General features: G+C 32.8%; 3 protein-coding genes across 5 annotated transcripts in view; all 3 read left to right on the top strand.

Annotated features, from left to right (window-relative positions):
* The window catches only part of LOC149482087 (CD151 antigen-like), a 152,937-nt gene extending 135,010 nt beyond the window's left edge, over positions 1-17,927 (top strand). The window contains exons 3-7 of the mRNA XM_089704177.1: positions 9,742-9,982; positions 11,758-11,949; positions 13,928-14,101; positions 15,167-15,316; positions 16,050-17,927. Coding sequence (XP_089560303.1) covers positions 9,845-9,982; positions 11,758-11,949; positions 13,928-14,101; positions 15,167-15,316; positions 16,050-16,193 — 798 coding nt within the window. The 5' untranslated portion in view covers positions 9,742-9,844 and the 3' untranslated portion in view covers positions 16,194-17,927. The remainder of the gene's footprint in view (positions 1-9,741; positions 9,983-11,757; positions 11,950-13,927; positions 14,102-15,166; positions 15,317-16,049) is intronic.
* Positions 6,639-9,595, top strand: SH3PX1 (sorting nexin 33-like protein SH3PX1). Of its 2 annotated transcripts, none has more exons than XM_089704142.1 (2): positions 6,639-6,850; positions 7,510-9,595. In XM_089704142.1, exon 2 carries the CDS (start codon positions 7,524-7,526, stop codon positions 9,192-9,194), a length of 1,671 nt encoding a protein of 556 aa, XP_089560268.1. In that variant the 5' UTR covers positions 6,639-6,850; positions 7,510-7,523; the 3' UTR covers positions 9,195-9,595. The 2 variants fall into 2 exon arrangements, with proteins under 2 accessions (XP_089560268.1, XP_089560269.1); XM_089704143.1 differs by lacking the exon at positions 6,639-6,850 and adding an exon at positions 6,877-6,989.
* A 2,565-nt stretch (positions 17,928-20,492) lies between the features above and the next one.
* On the top strand, positions 20,493-22,758 carry LOC149482086 (uncharacterized). Of its 2 annotated transcripts, XM_089703981.1 has the most exons (2): positions 20,494-22,152; positions 22,231-22,758. In XM_089703981.1, exons 1-2 carry the CDS (start codon positions 21,618-21,620, stop codon positions 22,674-22,676), a joined length of 981 nt encoding a protein of 326 aa, XP_089560107.1. In that variant the 5' UTR covers positions 20,494-21,617; the 3' UTR covers positions 22,677-22,758. The 2 variants fall into 2 exon arrangements, with proteins under 2 accessions (XP_089560105.1, XP_089560107.1); XM_089703979.1 differs by having other exon boundaries at positions 20,493-22,758.
* Positions 22,759-23,006: the final 248 nt, after the last annotated feature.

The following is a 23,006-nucleotide window of genomic DNA, read 5'->3' as shown; positions in this document are numbered from 1 at the left end:
AATATTCATAATATTGTGTTGGTTGCTCAAAAAATAATCAAGTTCCTTTTTCGCGAAATATTTTCAATAGCAAAATTGATAAGTCCAATTAAGATAACAAGTTTAAAATCATGAGAATGTTTGAATATCTACGCGTACTTGTTAAAAGTTTGCATTGTTCTATATTTTCACTTTCAGCGTTAATATTTCACAACTGTAGCTTCCGCCCATACAATAGCCCGCATTGTAAAGCATCGTTTATTATTCATCCACTAAATTTTCAGTACGATTATACATTTCAACAGTTGTTCCGCGAATTTTTTAACTGTACTGAAGAATATTTCACTGAGAACAGCAGACGAAGATTTTGTTCTAATGACATTTAAATTTTAATAAGTTTGCACATTGCGGTATTATTTGCAGTTTTAAAAATGTTAGGTAACCATAACATTTATTTCGTATTTAGAAAAAAACATTTCTTCAATAGAAACCCAGTAATAATTTTGCTTTACGTACATATTTAGATTTACATATGTATTTCAAATGAGATGCGAGATATTACTCTTCTATGTTAGATAAACTTCAGTCTTCCATAATACCAATAAATTCCCTTCCCAAACTGTGCCATCAACGCTTATAGCAGGAAGGCTTACTGGAGCCTAAAACAATCCTTGCGTAGGCAAAGGATTAATGTGTGGACTCCGGACAAATAGACAAAATGGATAGGGCAGTATTTTAAACTGGCAATTCTGAATATCAAGTTGAATTTGGAATAACGAATAGAGCAAAAGCATTGTGTAACTAAAAAGTTGGCGAAGAGAAAAGGTTACATTCAAAGTTGTCTTTATTTAGATGTGTTTAGATATTACTAGTAACATAAAAAATATTGTAGGTTTGTGGCAGACATATTCTACGAGTAATTTTTATAACCGTTAAAATATTCAGAATTAATGATCGATAGCCAAACATTGTTCGGATATTTTATACAATATTTCTTGAATATTTCCCTCGGCATTTCTATGTACTAATTTGTCATTGTCACCGAAAATCGTTCGAGAATAGAATGGAACAATGAATACGCCATTTTGAGTTTTGGGCACGCAATTAAACAACTGCTCACATTGTTGATCAAATATAATATTGAAAACATTGTTTGCCGAGCTTGGAAGATTTTGTATAAAATATAATGTCTACACAAATTAAGCACCTGGGTACATGGAATGATTGTCGGTAAGCAATAAGGTTTTGTTCCTATTTGTTTACTTTTTCTGTAGTACTTTACAAAAATAAGTACTTAAGTATAGTAATAGTACAAGTAAAAATTATTTTTTTAACAAAAAAAAATGTTGGTATTATTTTGCAAAAACGCAAGCGCTGCAAAAAAATTGGCAATAATAATCTATAATACCATAATATAAAGAGAGCAAGTTATCTTCCAACAAAGGTACCTAGGTACATCGCGCCGTTATTGTATGTTCGTATGATTGTGAAATACCAACCATAAACTGGTAAAAAGATACATTAAATAGAAATTCAAAAATGTGTTGAAAGATTTTGAAGTACGATTTTGTAGCTTTCTAACTCCTCGAGCATTCAGCTGTTTTCACCTTACATTTTTATCAGATCGTCCACCCCACCCGCTCGAGATAAAGAGGAAAACCTTAACACTAGAAAATACAAAAATATACTTTAAGATTATGGTGATTTCCTAAGTGGATTGCTGTTGTGCTCAAAATATGTTTTAAGAAATAATTTACCTTGAGTTAATTTTTGTTAAAGATGAAGTGTAGGTACATTAAAATAAGGATTATCTATTGAATAAAAAATATTTAAGTGTTTCGGTTGCTATGTTGGGACTATAAAATAACCTATTGTTTCATCTTAAAATACATTGCCATTAAAATTATGGAATTAAAGAAATTTCCCGTTTAAGTAAACAATGGTAAAAAGGCAGATACCAGCTAGGTATACGGTACTATACTTTCGTAAAATTTTGTAAATTACACGTTTTATCGTATTTGCTCAGTAAATTTCGTAATTTGTCTTTGCTTTGGTTTCCGGCTATGAAGATTAAATCTTGGCCCTCGAGATAATTAAATTAAACATGAAAAAAAATCTGAAATATAAAGAGAAATGGCTGTTATAATAGGTAACTAAATGCTCAATTTTTATACTTGTATTACATTACAGTACCTACTATAGTCTTTAATGTAGTGTAGATACTTACTTATATTTTGAAAGTAGCTTTTCTGATTAATTAATTATCAAGAAGCGCTTAAGTTTTCCGATTTTTAAACATAAAATAAAAAAGCTTCAAATCAGTGACGTTATTTCACTAACCATAAACAAGGAAACGTATCTTTCTAAAATAGTAATATAATCTGTGTACCCCGGAAATGGGAGAAAGGAAAATCCTTCACATCTCACCGAAAAGCACGTTTGTAGAGATAATAGTTTAGTTGTTTACAAAAAACACGGAACGAGGAAAACAGTAATATTCAGACTTATTTATTATGGATGTAACTTTATTTTTTTTCAAGGAGAGAAATCATACGTAGACAGACCTATCAATTTTGATCCTTTTATTAGGCTTTCATGTTTTCATGAAAACTAGTTGACTCCATAAAGTATCTACCACTATCTACCTACTTATCCTATTCTAATATTGTGCGACAAGAGAATAAAATTGGGTCTCTACTCTCTATATTTCAGTCATAACAATTTTGGACATGAAAATAAGACAATTTAATTAGGTTAAGTAAACATAAGCTACCGTAGATAGTTAAAATAAACAAGAGTTGAAAATTTCGTGGATATCAAAATAAATAGCTCGACTACCGACTCCATTTGATAATTGGGTACCCAGGCTCTTCTCTCTAGATAATTACGACGATTTAATCACATTTACAATTTAACATGTTTACAAGAAAACTATATACTTCGCTAACTATTTACTTAATTAATTTTGGAAAGATAATTCGTCTTAACTCGCCAAAAATCCGCCTGAGTTGTTAAGTAATTTCTTCCAGTTATTTTTTGCAATATAATAGATATAAGATAATTCAACGCTACGTGCACATAAATAATAAAAATAAAAATGTGCTCTTATCGAGGGAACCAATGTGTCATCGTCATTGTTCGGAATATGAGCGTAAAACAATAGGGGTAATTGAGATCGCTGCCTACGACTCAGCGAAACTTGTGTACTGCCTGCGCAATATATCACCCATTGCTGACAGTGTGAAAAGACCAAGTGCATAATATTTATTATACAGTGAAACTTGGTTAAGTGGGACCTGGATAAGTGAGAAACCTCCATAACTGGAACTCATGCTGAGGTCCCAACACTTTGGCACTGAATTACCTCTGTTAGTGGGACGAGGTAAACCTCTATATCTGGGATTTGTTCTTTCGATTTATCATCATAGTTACCTCTATAACTGAGTCAGCGAGTAAATTTTATATGCATAAACCTCTGTAACTGAGATAAAATTGTTTGTTTACTCATTCTTATTTTACCCACAAATTATTTTATTTAATGATCGCACCTGTATAACTGAAATAACCTGTATTCTCACCTCTATTAATGGAACCCTCTGTAAATGAGACAGATATTTATTTATACCTGTATATCTGAGACACTGGGTAAGTGGAATACCTCTATAAGTGAAACGACATTGCAGGTCCCTTGATGTCTCACTTAACCAGGTTTCACTGTATTAAAAAAAACATTGTCTCTCTTGCCAGCTCTTTGAATTAACGACGAGCGTCCTTTCGCCTGACGGACATGGATAATAATTAATTAATTGCTATTGCTAATTATTAAAAGATGAACTAGAGATCACCATTTCCTAAACTTATAACTTTGATTCCTCCAATTTGTCTTAAAATTTGAAGACAAACTAAAACGATGTTGTTAACAGATCCGATATCATCAAAGATTGTCCCAAGTCCCAACTCATAACAAAGTTAAACTGCACTTAAGACGGACTCGAATCACCGTCTTAACTCTTACTTCGACCTTAACTATACAGGGATTTGAAATAAAAAAGCTATACAAGATCCACTTATATATTGAACAGGACGAATAAAGCAGCAAAAGCGCTTATATAATTCTTATATTGCAAAATTATAATTACAGAGCTACGCAGTGAGTTAGACGAATAAAAAGAATACCAATTTTATTCATGTCGGATATTTTATTTACATACATTTTACTTGTCCTTATCTTTCATTGTTCCTAATTAAATAAACTGACAGTACTAATTTCAAGGGGACTTCTTACAATCTTTTTTCGAGCAATTTGACAGTATATTTTTTTATAATATAGCGTTATTGAATGTTCTTCCCAGAAATCTCGAGTAAGTATTTATTAACCTGAACACTAAGCCTCAACATATTAGGTATAAACAGAAAGAAATAGCCTTGCAAAAATCAAAAAGTCTCAATCAATAAACGGAAGTCATTATAACTTGTGAATAAAACGGGAATTAAAATACCAGATATTAAATAGATATCTCGACTGGCTTCGAATTAGTAATTAAAAAGACTAATGAGAATGAACTCAGTCTGTGGAATGATAAAAATTAATCCGGACGGAATATAAAAATGGGAATTAAAACGCCGAGGGTTGAATTATTTTGTACGCGATCGGCTAATAAGAGAGAAAATATTTTTCTCACACAATTTTATTACTTAGGTATGTATCCTTTAAAATGTTTGAGTCATAGAAATTATGAGTATAATAATTATAAAAAGTGCAGGTTAATTATGTAACTTTTAATAAATATCTATACTAACAATGTAAAGCTAAAGAATTTGTGTTTGTATGAACGATTAACGAGAATGACTATTGGACAGATAGACTGGGGTAGAAGCCTTTAAAAATAATGAAAAGATAAAAAAAATCGCAGTCGGATGAAACCCATTAGAAAAGGAGGGGAATATGATAAAAATAAAAGGAAAAATAAATTACGGTCAATCCGAGTTCGGGAAGTGGGAGGGGGGAGCTTTTAAGAGAAAAAAATGGTTTCTCCTGATTTCCGACAAAACTACAAGTCCTATAGAAAAAAGTTCAATGGCAAAGTTGTAGGTAATTAAAAGTTCTACAACTTTTGTATTCACAATTTTTTCACATAACCTCAAAATTTAGGTGAAAAATTCAAAAAACCAAGTTTTTGGTCTTTTATTTTTATCTACTTCAATATTTATTATTTTTCTACGAAATTTGGTGGAAACTTACTTTATTATGTCCAAAATACACTGTAATTTATTTGATTGAAAATATTTATTTTTTCGCCTTATTTTGAATTAATACCAAAAAAACAACCTAATTTTCAATCGAAAAGTCACCCGTCAAAATATCAGCTTTTTTCAAAAACTTGGGGTGCCTTTTATTCATTGAAATCTCTACTTTCATATGGTGTAAAAAAAAATAAACACTTCTATAGTAAATGTTCTCAGGAAATGCATACAAACAGTGTAATAATGAGCTTTTACTAAATCAGGCACACTTCTTGAACTCTATATCTTCTCTTGTATCGGCTTTTCGGTAATATTTCAAAAGAAAAATAATTATCTGTTCTAAGTTTAATATTTTACAGCATATTCAAAAGCAAAATGATGTCGATAAAAACATTTCAGGTAGTTCGAGAAGTGTGCCTGATTTAGTAAAAGCTAATTTTCACACTGTTTGTATGCATTTCCTGAGAACATTTACTATGGTGGTGTTTATTTTTTTTACACCATATGAAAGTAGAGATTTCAATGAATAAAAGGCACCCCAAGTTTTTGAAAAAGGCTGATATTTTGACGGGTGACTTTTCGATTGAAAATTAGGTTGTTTTTTTGGTATTAATTCAAAATAAGGCGAAAAAATAAATATTTTCAATCAAATAAATAACAGTGTATTTGGGACATAATAAAGTAAGTTTCCACCAAATTTCGTAGAAAAAAAATAAATTTTGAAGTAGATAAAAATAAAAGACCAAAAACTTGGTTTTTTGAATTTTTCACCTAAATTTTGAGGTTATGTGAAAAAATTGTAAATACAAAAGTTGTAGAACTTTTAATTACCTACAACTTTGCCATTGAACTTTTTTCTATAAGACTTGTAGTTTTGTCGGAAATCGAGAGAAACCATTTTTTTCTCTTAAAAGCTCCCCCCTCCCGCTTCCCGAACTCGGATTGACCGTAATTTATTTTTCCTTACATTTTTATCATATTCCCCTCCTTTTCTAATGGGTTTCATCCGACTGCGATTTTTTTTTGTTTCAAAAATTATCTGCTCTAGTCTAAGACGTATAAGTCCCTGTATATTATGTCCCTGGGTATGCGCCCTTGCTTCCCCCGTTGTATATACATATTAGTATGTATATATACAACGGGGGAAGCCAGGGCGCACCGCTAATATCACATAATAATATATAAAGAAATCTTCCGATGAGGTACCTCGATATGTTAATAAAGTGTGTTATAAAAATGGTTATAAAAAACGAATTATAATAATATTATAACGTGTACAAATTCATTGTTTGGTATCAGCGCCATCTGTTTAATGTCAATTGTACTAAAACAGTTTCCTTGTGCCAACACGTAACGATTAAAAAGTCGCAGCTATGTGTCATTCTTGACTTCTTGTAATTCGCTGTTTGCTATATCATTTATCCATTTACGACCCGGCCATTGGTTAATAGCTGTTTGTTTTATATTACAAAATCTTATAACCAATTAAAAATCGCCATTGATTTTACTGCTGCCACGTTATGTAGACTTCTGGTGTAAATGAAAACAAATTCTTTAGATTCAAACTGTCATTCAAATGACTGTGTGAGGAGTGTATCCGCCTTTTGATTGTGTTTTTGTGAACAAAGTAAGTAAAAATGTACTCTTATTATTTATTTATAACTCTCTTTGTGTCTTAATAATAGACATATATGTGCTTTATGTTTTAATGATTTAAACTTATACTCAACCCAAGTTGACGTCATTGATTTCCATCACAAAACAAGGTTCGCCCGAGCTATATTTTTCTATAATCAAAAATAATGGGCACATATTTCCTTTATTTTGCAAGAAAATATTGAACTTCCAATGTAATATAATCATTTTGTAGTGTATCAATAAAATCACTGTATAAATTATCATTAATGTCCAATTTTATCCCGAATATCATATCATATTTAACATTTGCGTTTCAATAACAAGGTTCTATGAAAAACCAGCTTTATGATAAATTTTAATTTAACCTTAAAGTCTGTGTAAGATCTGCTATACCTACATCGATCCAATTTTGTCAATTACCACACATGCTTAATTGGTTTGATTACGAAAATGTGTCAGCTTCTTACAGTGAATAACGCCCTAAATGATATACTTAAAACTACTTGCAATTCATGTTTCACACAAATATAATATTTATCGTGTTATGTGCATAGTCCTTACTTTTCTAGATAACACTGATAAGATAGTGCTTGATGTATCTCTAATACATTTCTACAAAATTAATAATCTGTTTTAATATTGTTGTAGGTAAAGGGTCCACCATGACGGCCCAAGTGCAAGCTTTGTATGACTTCACAGGTGAGCCTGGCACCACTGAAATGTCAATAACATGTGGAGAAATCTTAACATTAATAAATACAGAAATAGGCGAAGGATGGTGGGAGGGAAGGAATTCCAAAGGTGAAACAGGCCTATTTCCTGCTGCTTATGTAAGGAAATTAACCCAGGAGGAGTCTGCACCAACAAAAATGGCTCCAGCTGCACCAAGATATGACCAAGCTGCAGATGAATGGGGTGAACAACAGTATAGTGCTGGGGATAACAACTACCAAAGAGGTACATCCCAAGATGACGGCTGGGATGATGATTGGGATGACGACACCTACTCAGAAATTGGGCCAGCATCGCAGCAGAAAACACAATACAATCAGCAGCCATTAGCACCATTACCAGGCATGCCCATTAATGATTATAACCAACATATTGATGATACTGTATCTACATTTGGGTCGTCTGTTGGAACAGTTAGGAAAAATAAATTTGCACCATCTTCTAAAGTTAGCGGAGAGAGCTACCTGTTGGGTACACTGAATGTTGAGGTCTCTGACTCGGAGAAAGTTTATATTGTTCAAGATGAAGATGGTTACATCTGGTCTCCAATCACACAGCCATACAATGTTACCGTAGCTTCACCGAAGAAAGAATCGAAATTCAAGGGGATCAAGAGTTTTATTGCATATCAATTGACACCATCCTTCAATAACATTCAAGTCTCTAGAAGGTACAAGCACTTTGACTGGTTGCATGAGAGGTTACAAGAAAAGTTTACACTCATACCTATACCACCTCTACCTGATAAACAGATATCTGGCCGCTATGATGAGCAATTGATTGAGCGCAGGCGGGTGCAACTGCAGGAATTTGTTGATTGGATGTGTAAGCATCCTGTCCTGTCCAAATGTGAGGTATGGCAGCATTTTCTCACTTGCACTGATGAGAAACGCTGGAAAGCTGGTAAAAGGCAAGCTGAAAGAGACAACCTGCTAGGGTTAAATTATTGTGTATCTCTAGTTGTACCTGAAAAAGCTTTACTTCAATCACAAGTAGATCACATCACAGAGCAATGCCACACTTTCATTGGTAGCATGGATTCATCAGTCAAATCAGTTACCAATATGTGTCTCGCACAAACAAAGAGATTCCAAGGCCCATACAAAATTGACTGTCAAAAGACAGGTGAAGCATTTTATAGTTTAGGGAATGCATTAAGTTTGGATGAAGGTACAATAGTTTCTACATCCAAGCTGACATCAGCTATCAAAATGACAGGAGGAGCTTATATTGAAATAGGAAGAATGTATGAGGAGCAGCCTAAATATGATTGGGAGCCGCTAGGGGACAAATTTCATTTATACAAAGGTATTGTTGGGTCCTTCCCCGATTGCCTTGGGAACCACAAAGCTGCGGTTCAGAAGAAAAAGGAGTGCGAGAGATTAACAGCTGAGCACAAAATGGAAGTTGCACAATTAAATGAAGTTTTACGACGAACCGACGTCATATCGTATGCCCTTCTTGCCGAAGTTAACCATTTTAAGAGTGAGAGAACTATAGATTTGAAGGCCACTATGCAGAAATTTTTAAGGCAACAAATCACTTTCTATAAAAAAATTGTTGAGAAGCTAGAAATAACACTTCAACAATATGATGAATAGATTGTATTCAGTAAACAAATGTGCTATATTCAAGCGATGAGTACACTGAAAAGTATTCAAAATGGACTTTATGAAATTTAATTTTTATATGTGTAACAAAATTAGGAATTTGAATAATCCAAAGGATTTGTAGAAGATATATAATCAATACAATGTATATGTGATGGAAATTGACTGAATGTCATTATAAAATACACAATTATAATTTTTTATACGCTGATAAAATCTGTACATATACAAACTTGCGCTTTTCGCCATTTCTAGAACATATTTTTATTTTTTGTTATGGATAGTTTTAAAATTGTACTAATTTTCAAATATTTTGAGACATTGTATGTTTAATAATTGTTGTAATATTCCATTTTATAAATAAGGTTGCTATAATAAATGATGAATATGTTCCTGAGTGTTTTTAATACAATTTTATACACAATAAACCTGTATTATTTATGTGAAGACCTTGACCTTATGAAATTGTAAGTATGATGAAATAAATATTACAACCATCCACTTGTTCAAAGTCTAATTCAATTCTTTTTTTTTTCAGGACCTGTGTCAGCATCAGACTGTGCAAGATGAGTTAGCCAATAACTCCAATTACTAGTTTAAGGCAAACATAAGGCTAAGAAATAATAATAGTATAAAAAATAATGGCAACTGAAAAGAAAGATGGTAATGCACTCTTAGCAAAGAAAAAGAAAGTGAAGCCACGAAAATCAAGGGATGCCGATTGTTGCAGTGTTAACTTCCTCAAATGTGTTCTACATATTTTTAATGTGATATTTCTGGTGAGTAATTTTACATTTTTTTTTTTTTACTAAACCTTAATATTTTAGATATCTCGATCGACTAAACGGGCCTAGAATTTCTTGACCTAGGGGTCAGCACAAGGCAATTTATTACTTACATTCCCGTCCGTAAGTAATTGGTAAAATTTGCTCAAACCTACCTAGTCCATATCTTCCATTTATATTCAAAAACAGATTGTCGTCTTTGCCTATCAAGAAGCTAGACCATCGTTGGTATTGGTTAAGACAGAATTTATTTGTCTGGTCTTATAAGTTAAATTTTTGCCTGGTTAAAAATGGGCGTATGCCCGTTTAAAAAAAATAAATGAATATATTTAACAAAAAAGAAAATATGAAAAGACGCAATATAACTATTTGAAAAATACACTTCAAAAAACGGTTGTATCCAGTCTGTAGTATCTAAACTTCTTAAATAAAATGTTTATTATTGTTGTATGACAAATAATAAGCTTTCCTTTTAAAATGTATGTTTTTATTAAATACTAGCTTTCCGCCCGCGGCTTCGCCCGCGTTTTCAAATAAAAACCCGTTCCCGTGGAGGACATAGGATAGGTTTTATCCCGGAAGATAAAACCTATCCTATGTCCTTTCTCGGGTATCAAAATATCTCTATACCAAATTTCATGCAAATTGGTTCAGTAGTTAAGGCGTTATTGAGTAACAGACAGACAGACAGAGTTACTTTCGCATTTATAATATTAGTATGGATTAGACCAATAAAGTAATCCATTCGGGCATAAAATTAGAGAGGATTATGTGTTTTACCACAAGGTCACTGTGTACTTTACCTACTCTCGTTCAAAAATAAATTTGCAAGTTTTGTATCCATTATACACAATAGTCATGTATGATAATTTGTAATTATTAGCACGTAGTAAGCGTGTAATAATAATGCTCATTAGACTAATTATTAAGAAGAATTATTTAGTAGACTCGCGCTAATAAACAACTGCATCTTTTTAAAAGCATAGCTTTTCCCGTAATAATATACCGTAATTAGCCTTCATGACCATGTTTAATTTAATAAATTTAACACACAATAAAGTATTTAGCTAATCAAAATTAATTGCAAGATTATGAGTCCCGCTCACATTATAAAATGACGCATGAAAAATGTATATAAGTAATACATATAAATATAAACGATAGTATCTCACGATATGACAAAAAAATATCAGATCCTACAATTACAAAACTAAAAAATCATTCAATCTATCTTAGTTCGTATTGTGACATATCCAAAAACACTATATAAAACAATCACAGCATATGAATGCTTTATTTTCATCGAAGCATACGTCCGTCTGCACTCTACAATAATATAATAAGTTGTCTTGACCCCTCGTCGACACTGCACTATTCTAAACAGGCCTACTCCAGATCTTACTAGCTCAGTTTCATCCTTACTAATATTATAAATGCGAAAGTGTATGTTTGTTTCTCTTTCTTTATCGTCGAAACGGAGCAATTTTATTATTAAATGATATGATTTCTGTGTCTGGAAATAGTAGTCCAGACTAACAAAGGCTACTTTTTACCGGGGTGAAATATTTTAATTTTATTAATTTTCTAAATATCTCAGTGCTCCCCCTTTTTCCCGCGAAACCTACGCTAGTAACGATTTTCTAGCAATAAGTCAAATAGCCTAGCTGTCTAGAATATTACTATGAACTATGAAGTAGCAGTAGAGGAAGAATAGACGCTGGATCTCAATATTTTTTTTGTATTCCAATTAGTTAGAACCATATCTTCAGTTTGCAGGTGCCGGAGTGTTCATAGTAGGCGCTTGGACGATCGCAACTAGACACCGATTCGTACCACTTCTGCCAACATTTACTTACCCAGCCATTTCCTACTTATTATGTATTGCTGGGGCTTTGGGCTTACCCCTCTGTGGTCTCGGCTGTTGTGGACTGAAGACTGAAAACAGGACTAGCTTGTTGTGTGTAAGTACTCTTTAAATTATAAAAAAATCCGTAATTCATAATAAAATGTGCCCGCGTTATATGCAAATAAATGAAATTAAAACTGATAGTTTCATTCTAAAATTAACCAATTTCAATAAAAAATGCGCTCAGTATTATTGTATCGTGAATAAACACTGTTTCGATTTTAAAATATTTTTAATCATTTCTGTAGATATTGTAGATTTAAGATGGCTCATGTTTTTATATCACAAAAATGTTAGACTGCTAAATAAATGACCTTGAAAACACGTTATAATTAGATTACTAGCTACAGAAAGTAATATAACTTCGCATGTCAATGACCCATAGTTATATAAAAATGTTCATTTTTTATGTAATTTTCACCATGAAATATCGATAATATTTTAGTTTTATGAAGTTTTATGAACTTTTTTACTTAATAAGATAAAAATTAAAAAAAAATAAAATTTAGAGCGGCCGTACACGGGCAGCTCGAGCAGTTAACGGCTGAGCGACGTACACGGACTGCTCGAGCGGTTGGTCGTTGACTGCTCGAGCTGTCGCTACAAACCGCGCAGTTGACGGCTCGAAGCGGTCGCGACGGCTCGAGCAGTCCGTGTACGGCAGTGAATGAATGTCTGTAGTTCACCTCGCAGTTTCGGCTTCAACTGCTTGAAGCGGTCCGTGTACGCCGTACGGCCGCCCATAGACATAAAACGTAATTTATCAGAAAGAAAGAAAGAAAGAAAAGACATTTATTTCTAGATAAAGGTACACACACACAAGAAGAAAACACAAAATAGAAGAAAAAAGAAAGTACGATACATAATAAAATTAGACATAAATTAGACGCCATGTTTGTTGAGAATCTGGTACTGTGTGTGCACTGCATATCCAGAAAAGGGTCTTGACTCAGCTTTCTGCCATAATCGCAGCAAGCTGCGACTACAGCGCTGGTATTCTGTCAAGACCGAATGGAGGGTGTGCTTTCGACTTTCCACTGATTTGCTACAGAAAAATAATATAAATAATAAATAGATAACTAATACAAATAATAGATATTAATAAATAAATAAATATGAATATGAATTTAAATGATAATAAGAGATGCGGTGTTGATTGGTTGATTGGTGCTTTAAATACTATGCAGTAACTACTGTTCTGCCAGAAGTAAATGCTTTAACTTTTGTTTAAAAGTGATTTTGGATCGAAGTTGACGCAGAGGCGGCGGTATATTATTCCAGCATTTTGTGGCACAGTATTTAAAGCAACCACGAAAAGCCATGCTATGATGCTTCGGTACTGAGAGTACATCAACATTAGATCTTAAAGGATTCCGACTTGTGTCCTTACGCCAGACAAGCTTCTCAAATAGATACAAAGGGCGTTTAGTTTTCACAAGATCAAACAGGAAGCATGCCATGAAGAGCTTGTGTCTATTCCTCATGTTAAGCATCTTTGAAGCGTTAAGAAAAGGTGTTATGTGGGACCTGGCAGGAATATTAAAGCAGAATCTGGCACAGGCGTTCTGAACTCTTTGCAAAAGCCTCCGTGACCGTTCCAGTAGACAAGACCCGAATACGTTAATGCAGTAATTGAGTCTAGAAAGGACAAGGGACTCGCACAACACAATTCGGAGATCCGTATTAATAAAGGGACGCAACTTATACATTACTTTTAGACGATAGAAGCACCCTTTAACAATCTCAAGAATATGGCTTTCGAATTTGAGATTACTGTCAAAGATCACTCCCAAATTACGAGCCTCTTCCACTTCTTGAATCGGGAAGCCATCAATGGATATTGACAAATTCAGATTTTTTGCTTTATGAACCTGCCCCTTTGTCCCGATAATCATATATTTGGACTACCACCATCACCATACTACTACTACCACCATCACTATCACCATCATATATATTTTTTTTCATTTTCAAATTTACGATCAAACCTAGTCTGTGAAACTATTTCCTAATCTAATGATATACCTTTCCAGTACACATATTTCCTACTCATAACTTTCATCCTGGAGGTGGGTGCCGGTGGTCTAGCGTATTACTATGAAGTAGCAATAGAGGAGGAACTACGCAATGAACTCAATTCCACATTTATCACCAACTATGCGCTGGACACCGTTGTTACTGATGCAGTTGATACTATGCAAGAAGAGGTAAGAATTTCATTATTTTAGTAAATTTGGAAAAAAACAATTTTCTTTGTAAATCTAGTTATTTATCCCGTATAACTAAAGATTGATAACTAAAAAAGAAAATTGTTTTTTCCAAATTTACTAAAATAATAACTAAAGATTATAATTAAAATGGCAACATTCTCTATGTTGAATTATTTTTTTTTTACACCGGAATCACTTATGACTGCAATAATAGTGGTGTCATTCTATTTTCTAAAAATATATTATCGTTTAAGCATTTTTATTAAAGTAAATATGTTTGTAGACCTTTCACGCTTGTAGTGAAATACACGATTTATATCTACTTCCTATTTAATTTAGATAACAGTATTTCAGAATATTTTTTCTCAATCTTGATATACAAATATTGCTAGCCCAATATTGACTATCCTCCTGTTTGTCTTTCCACAAGCAACTTGTCACCAACTTGTTTCATTTACTATTTAACTGAACTTCGAAACGTTTTAAATAGGCTCTCCGCTCTCGAATCAAAAATGTAATATTCGTAAAGTCACCATAGTTATAATAATAATAATTATACTTCATTATAATTATTGCTCTAGAATCATCTGTCTAAATCGATAGCCATAGCTATCGATTGGTTATAGGTCGCGTCATGTAAAAAGAACGCTGACGGTTAAGCTGCGCATTGGCGATTTATTGGTCTATTTGGTGGTATGAGGTGGTATAAAAATAACAAATATGTAGTTGTGAAGCCACGACTCGAGAGCCTACTTCAAAAATAAAATAAGCAGCAAATAACTTTCGTGCTAAACTCGATACATGCCAAAACACACCCCATCACTTTCATCCAGCGTTCTTTTTACATGACGAGTACTGTATTACAAGTAATTTATACAATATCTTTGAGATGGAATTAAAACTCTCAGATAAACTTTTCCAGTCAACTTTATTTTTCCTGAATAGAGTTGTTACCTTATTATAACGCTGCTATATGAAGGAAAACATTAAAAAACATTATTGTCATATATAAAATAAAACTTAAACATAGCTATTTTTAACATAGCAACCCCATATTTACAGTTCAAATGTTGCGGAGCGGGTCGGTATTCAGATTGGCGTAAAAGCGCCTGGCATGAACACGACCCGCGACTGCTCGTACCTGACTCATGCTGCAAAACTGTTACACCTCGATGTGGCATGAGAGACCATCCCTCTAATATATACTATCATGTAAGTGTAAATCTAGATATATAAAACTCAAAGGTGACTGATATAGTGATCTATCAACGCACAGCCCAAACCACTGGACGGATCGGGCTGAAATTTGGCATGCAGGTAGAGGTTAGGACGGAGGAGTCCCCTAAGAAAGGGTTTTGATCAATTCTACCCCCAAGGGGATAAAATAGGTGATGAAAATATAAATATGTATCATGTTTATTTATCTTTTCCACGCAGGTGAAGCTGCGGGCAATATCCAGTAATATTTAAGACTCTTTTCACAGCTTTTATAAGCTGTCCATTAAAATGGTAATGTTGGAAAATTTACGTCAAAAAGTAGCAAATAGGCTATCAGAGATTGTGATGGTTATGATATACATACATATATATTAATATGTGAAACTAGTCCAAAAATGCAATATTTTGAAATTATAATTAATAGATTTCCTGCTGCTTTTGATGGTAGCTGTAGTAATAAGAACTATTGTTTTCATTCATAAATACGACAGGGACATTTTGTATTTTTTGTGCACACTATAGTAAAAATAAGAATATGATTTTTTTATGTATGTTCAGTACGATTTGTATAATATTATAATCATTATGATAATCCAACAAGTTTAGACTTAATAATTTTCAAGATATACAGTATCTTTAGAAATTTATTAAGCAGTTGTATCCTTTTTTCAAACACAATATTTGTTTATATACTTACTTCATATAATGATTACATTTGTGTTTACAGGGTTGCGTCCACGAGTTCACAAAGCACATCCGAGACCATCTCGTCATACTAGCGGCCGTGGGGGTCGGAATGTCAGTCATACCAATATTCGGTTTCTTCTTCTCATGCGTTTTGTACGTTAAAATAAAACATGTGATTGACTGACCCCGGCCTAAGGCTGCCGCCGCAAAAAATCGCAAGGTTTTCGACAAATCGGCGTCCGCCGGTGACTTGTCAAAACCGACCAATCGGAGCTCGTACCGCGCGACGAAGTTTCCAGAAAGTTCTCGAACCAAACGAGCTGTCAGACGCACGCCATGCCCGCTACACTCAAATTCAGAAAAAAGTAACATACCCATATCGACTATTAGCGATAATGTTAGTATATAAAATACAAACCAAAAAACAGTTTTATACATTCGGTTGGTTCGGTTCGGTTTTTGTATCTATATTTTTCTATTGTAAAAAATGTGTTAACTAAACTTAGCATGCGGTAATCCTATTTAAAATTGAATGTTTAATGCTTGCAAAGTAATAATAATGTACGTGTAGATGTTAGGAACAATGCAATCGAAATCATAATAGATTTAGGTGTAAGAGATGACGGGAATCTCATGAAATATCATTAATTCATACCGCGTGTTCAATGAATGTTATAATGTCATAGATATAAAGTTGTTTGTGGTGTAGTGAACTAAAGAGTAAGTAGTAACTGTGAACGAATTTATATTTTAATATATAAGCATGAGATGTTACACTGAAAATGTCATATAAATGTAAATGCAAAGGCATAACTTTTTTTAATTAAAACGAATAAATAACAGGTATATTTTAATTAAAAATAAATGAGCTATCTTATGACCGGTGAATCAAAAACATGACCACGAAAATAAACAACAAAACGTAGGGAAAGAATTATTAAAATAAAATATATAATAAATAGAATAATTTAAAATTTTGGAAAAAAACTTGTATACTCATCTACATAAAAATATGTGTAACACGTACAATAAATTATGTTGTAGCCAATTAATGTTAGTCATACTATATTATCTTATTTATTTGAATGTGATTACATCTATATGACATTGAATATATACAAAGGTGCTATATTGTTATCAATACCGTTTAATTGTGTACTTAAGTGTAGATTGTATTTGATAAGACTTTGGTGATAGTCAATGTATTATGTTTTATACAGGTATTCGTTAGTAGCTACGAATAATAAAATATGCTTTTAAAAATTACTGTTATTTCGAGATTAGTACTTATTTCATTTTAAAAACACTTCAATTTATTCATATTTTATCTTTAAATTAACATACTAATTACTATGACGCGATTTTGAATCGTCTTTAACCTAAAACTCAACTCCACTGAATTTATTCTTTAAAATTCGGACATTCACATGCTAAACCAAAGATTTAAAAAATACAAATTGATTGTGTAAATTTATTCAAAAGCCCCATTATTTGTGACCTTCTACCATTTACTTTTTTATAATCCTAACACGTATGCTAATTCGAACATCTGTATAAAAAATCGACGGAAGCATCACACTGTTATTGTTACCAAAGCTAATGTGCCTTACATTAAATTAAGAAACGTAATCTGTTATAATTAATTAATTATTATTGTATGTCATTTAAAATGTTTATAATCTCGTTAAAGATCTGTTCTTACTGTGTGTTAGTCATTTTTATTTATTGTGAAGTCGTAAGACATTTTTGTGCTTTGTTGTTTTTTTTAATATTTTAATTGATGCAAAGGCAATATGTTCAGCCAAATATATTTATAATTTTAGTTTTACGGGTATTTGTACTTATTAAAAAGTAATTGTCACAAGATATTATAATATATTGGTTCTATTTGTTGTTTAATATAATTTTTAACTAAAAACTTGTTTTTATTTCCACCTATTTTATTCTTATCTTATCTTCTTGTATGAGTGAATTCTCAGGATTTCCCCAAAAGTTAAAAAGGTTTTAAACTTTTAACCTTATTCGGGTAAATAATTGTGTGTTTTTTACATATTTATAATTTTATAGTCGAGTGTTATTTTACAAATTTATATTTAACATGAATTCAAAGGTAAATGACTATTTGAAGGCTACTCAAAGAATCAGCATTATTGCTTGATTTATTCAGAGCGGAAAAAAAAGTCTCCTTAACGATTTCATGTATTCGAAAAACGCATCATAATATCTTTTTGCGTTACAGTAAGGTTTGTTGTAAAAATATATCCATTATTCTGCCTTTAGAAAGTAATATGTACATCGAGTTAAGTAAAATTTAATATTTACACACAAGTTTATACAATATGAAAAATATAAATTCTGTAATAATTGTTCTTAGTTTCGATTCTTGTGAAGGCGTTCGTTCGTTGTAATGTGCGCTGGTGATCGCTCGCTGCCGGGCGACCCACCAGCACGTTTGCCCTTAGCGTTTGCCCGCTTTTATAAAAATCCGTATTTTAGTCATCGACGTAGGTACTTCATCACCATCATCATCTACCTTACCTTATTGACTCCTCTCTAAATTCATTAAAAATTAATATGTAAATATATCAATTTTACATATTTTATTGAGGTCAGTATTGTCAGTTTTCACGGTGGGTTATTGTAGGTAGATGGTTTTAAAATAATTTTACCTAAAATTAAAATAAATACCTAGTAAGAAAATTTAATGCAAATATTAAAAAACCTCTTCTTTCTTTTATGGTACCTAACAATGTGTTTTCAAACACTTCTCTGGTACTATATTTGTAACACAGAACAAAATGTTAGAAGAATATATACCTACATTATAATATTTATGTCTACACAGGCAAGTTCTCTTGAACTTAGCCTAAAACGGGTGCTACTTGTAAAATAAATAAAAAATTGGTTGTTTGTAAAGTAGGTTTACGATCGAGATGTTTACGTGATTACATAATATATAATTTTAAATAAATACTTAATAAAGATAATTAACACCAAGATACAGAGCAAACATCTAAGTTCATCACATAAATATTTGCCCCGGGTGGGAATCGAACCCACGACCTCTGGCTTGGAAGGCAGGGCTACTACCAACCAAGCCAACCGGTCAGTCAAAGGAACAAACATTAACCTAATTTCTTTTTTTTTCATTCATCGTCTTATGTGGTTTGTCCGTTTGTACAAAGGGATTGAATACGAAATACGAATCTAATAATTATAATGTCAATTAAGTAATGATCTTGAACATGAGATCATCGCAGAAGATTCTCCGTACAATAACATTTTACGACGTAAATTAACTACTGCGCTTGTAAGTCATTAATTAAAAACATAATAATTATCGTTCTTTACGATTGCATATTTCATAATATTTTCCCTATATTTTATCCATTGAATTTCAATCGTAATCGTAATCCTACTAGGTACTATTATAAAGGCGAAAGTTTGTAAGTATGGATGTATGGATCCGCCGATCCGATCCGCCGCGGGCGGAAATCTAGTACCTACATTTATACTATAAGTAGGTACTAGATTTCCGCCCGCGGCTTCGCCCGTGTTTTCAAAGGAAAACCCGTTCCCGTGGGATTTCCGGGATAAAACCTATCCTATGTGTTAATCCAAGTTACCAAGTTAGTTAAGTTATATGTGTGCTAAATTTCATTGTAATCGGTTCAGTAGTATTTGCGTGAAAGAGTAGTTCAAACTTCAAACACACACACATCCTCACAAACTTTCGCATTTATAATATTAGTAGGAAGTTTTCATTACTACAAATGTAACAAAGCTTGTTTTTATGTGAGGATATGTACCTATGTAATTACTATTTCCGCGGAAAATTTTGCATTTCGCGCACGTGCAGTCCCGTCTAAGTAGCGTGACGGATCATGGTGCAATGAGGCATAAGAGAGATTTCTATTTTTCTTTTGACTAAAACATTTGGTTACAAATCGTTGCTCTCAACCAAACACAATAGGTGTTTTGTAGCTCTACATTAGAGAAACAAGTACAAGTTTACCAACATTTAGATGTCCTATATAGTTTAGTACATTCTATCTCGATGATATAGTTACACCTTTTTTTTTAATTTGTCATCGTAACTCGTGAAATCTACTGAGTCTTTTGAGTTTTATCCTTCGTTGCCTGGTAGAAACTAGAAATGGCCATAAACCCGCTAGTTGTATGCGTAATATCATCACTTACTTTAATGCGTGTGCTTTAAGGGATTAATACAAAAGTAAATAAACTAATTAAATAACAATGAAATTTATTTCGAGTTAAACGATTTTTTTATTTAGTAATTAAATATTTGCCTATATTAACTAACATAATTTTATAATTATGTTTACAATATATTCACTAATTAGGTATCTAATTTTTTGTTAATATTTGTTAAATATAAGTGGATGGCAAAGAACTATTATCCCAGTGTAAAGAAAACTATAATATAGTGAAGTGATCTGTAGGTAAACGTTCGTTAAGACTTAAGTATATTTTGTAACAGAGAAATAATGGCGAAAGTATTTTACGTTTTTATTTTATTCACCATTTTTACCAATACTGTGCAATATAAAGAAACTATCGTGGTTTTCCGTCGTGGGCCCGTGCAGCAAAGATGTCTTGAAAACAGAAATTACAACAAGTTAAATAATGTAAGATTGAGAATACCAATAACATCAAGTTACACAACGAACATTGTAAGAAATCCCATACCGCGACACCAAAACATTTTATTATTACCTCATTCAAATCGTATCAGTGAAATTACGGTCATGCGACATGAGCAGGCTTCTGTTAAAAATGTCATGAGGCTAGTGCCAATGCAAAAACGAGTTAGACCACCTCCAACTTTCACGACATATTCTGTTCGGTCAACGAATCGCCCTCGATATGACAGTCTAGGTCAAGTTTCCAGCAAAATCCTACCTAGTCCTGCGGCATACACTAGACTGTCAACGAATCGTCCGGAATATGACAGACTAGGGCAAGTTTCAAGCCAAACCCTATCCTCCAGTACTACTACATATTCTGGTATGTCAACGAATCACCCTCATTATACCAGCCCGGGTCAAATTTTAAGCAAAACCCTACCCAATACATATTCTAGTCTGTCAACGGAACCGTCTCAAGACAGACAAGTTTCAAATAATAGTCCGCAAAGTTCTAATAACCCTGGACTTCGCAACATTGACACGACTACAATGCCATACTATTCACCGGCATCAACTGTAGAACCAGTTAGAAGCGATGACCCCAACGACAAAGATTATGGTGAATATAAAATAGATATCCGCGGTGATTTAATATATTGATATTTGAAATGTAATTTAATCGTGTCTTTTTAAGGACATTCAACTAGTAAAATTATATTATTTTTTAATATAAATATGTTTCACAAATATCGTTGGTGTTATTTGTTTTTTATATTTTCGATACTAGTGAGATTGTGGTTACGTGCATTATCCTCTTCACTTTATTTAAGCAAAATAATGAATAATAGAACAGGTTTGTTCAAATACGAATCTGCTTGGAGCGCGTCAGTCGACCGGGAGTCACTTTGCTTCGCAGAACGTGTCGGTCTTTACATAAATAGTGCTTGAAAATATTCATAATGAAAATTAAATCGACAATATTTATTTTTTTAATTGCTGTTTGGAGTTGCAATTGCCATCTGCGGCTCCTTGGTGATATCTTGACAGGTGCGCATGACAGAATACATTCTGGAATTCAAAATGTGGCGGGTGCATTATTAGGGAATGTACACCATGGACTGGATTTTAACGTTGGAGGCCATGTTGGCGCAAATGGTCAAAGACGACCGGATAACCAGGGTAATACAAACAGACCGGGAGATACGGTGGTAGTAGTAATAAAAGAAGAAGATAATAATAATGACAACTATAGACCGCCGGATAATAACTTTCAACGCCCCAATGGACCTCCACATAATAATCATCACCATGGGCCCCCACATAATCAAAATAACCAGTTTGGACAAAATAACCAGAGACCTAATTACAATAATCCAAATAACTTTATAAACAGACCACCGAATAGACCCAACTATGGAAATGACTATCCTGATAATAATTATCAAAATCAAGGAAACGGAAACTTCAATAACCGCCCAAACAATCAACAACATGGTTATGGACAGAATAACTACCCAAATGATCAACAGCAAGGCTATGGACAGAATAACTACCCAAATAATCAACAGCAAGGTAATGGCTATGGACAGAATAACTACCCAAATAATCAACAACAAGGCAATGACTATGGACAAAATAATAATGGATATCCTAACAATCAAAACAATAACTATAATCGCCCTAATTTTAACAATGACAGACCTGATATTACTGGAAACCCGCAACCAACCGACAACAACCTGCAACAAGTTGGTCTAACGATCCCATTCGATAAAACAACTCAAAACACTGAGGGGCCGTCGACGGAGTTTATTTCGAAACCAGACTATCAGCATAAAGAGGAGTCGACAAAAAAACCAGTTGACAATGATGCACCCTTCTTCGTTCCCCTCAATCCTAATGAGTACTCGTATGGTGGAAATAAAATCAACATAACAGACCCGAAAAGGGATACAAATAATAAAGCAGAATCCGAAGATGAAGATTTTAATATTGACATAAGAATTAAAGATGAATAAACTATAAGTTTTATATTATATGTGTAAGTATTCAAATGGCATTTGTATTTTGAATTCAAATAAATATATTTTTTTATAAAAACCAGTTGCTTTTAATGTGTTTTACTAATTAGCTCGATCAATGTAAAATCTAGAGATCATTCGTATAATAATATACACTGAGATAGTCCCATTAAAAATGACAATGTGCTCCTTTATTATTTAGATTGATTGCCATTTCTAAAAAGTCTTACTTTGCTTTACCTAATAAAAAACATTGGAACATTTTTATGAAGAAGTACCTACTTACAATATTATGTACCTACATAATCAAAGGAAAATACACACATA

The sequence above is a fragment of the Colias philodice genome, chromosome 15, assembly GCF_061535455.1.
Source record: "Colias philodice isolate Cphi_HAF_F1 chromosome 15, ilColPhil1 Martin Lab GWU primary, whole genome shotgun sequence".
Lineage (NCBI taxonomy): Eukaryota > Metazoa > Arthropoda > Insecta > Lepidoptera > Pieridae > Colias > Colias philodice.
The sequence above is the reverse complement of the archived record's forward strand: the minus strand, read 5'-3'. Positions and strand labels throughout refer to the sequence as shown.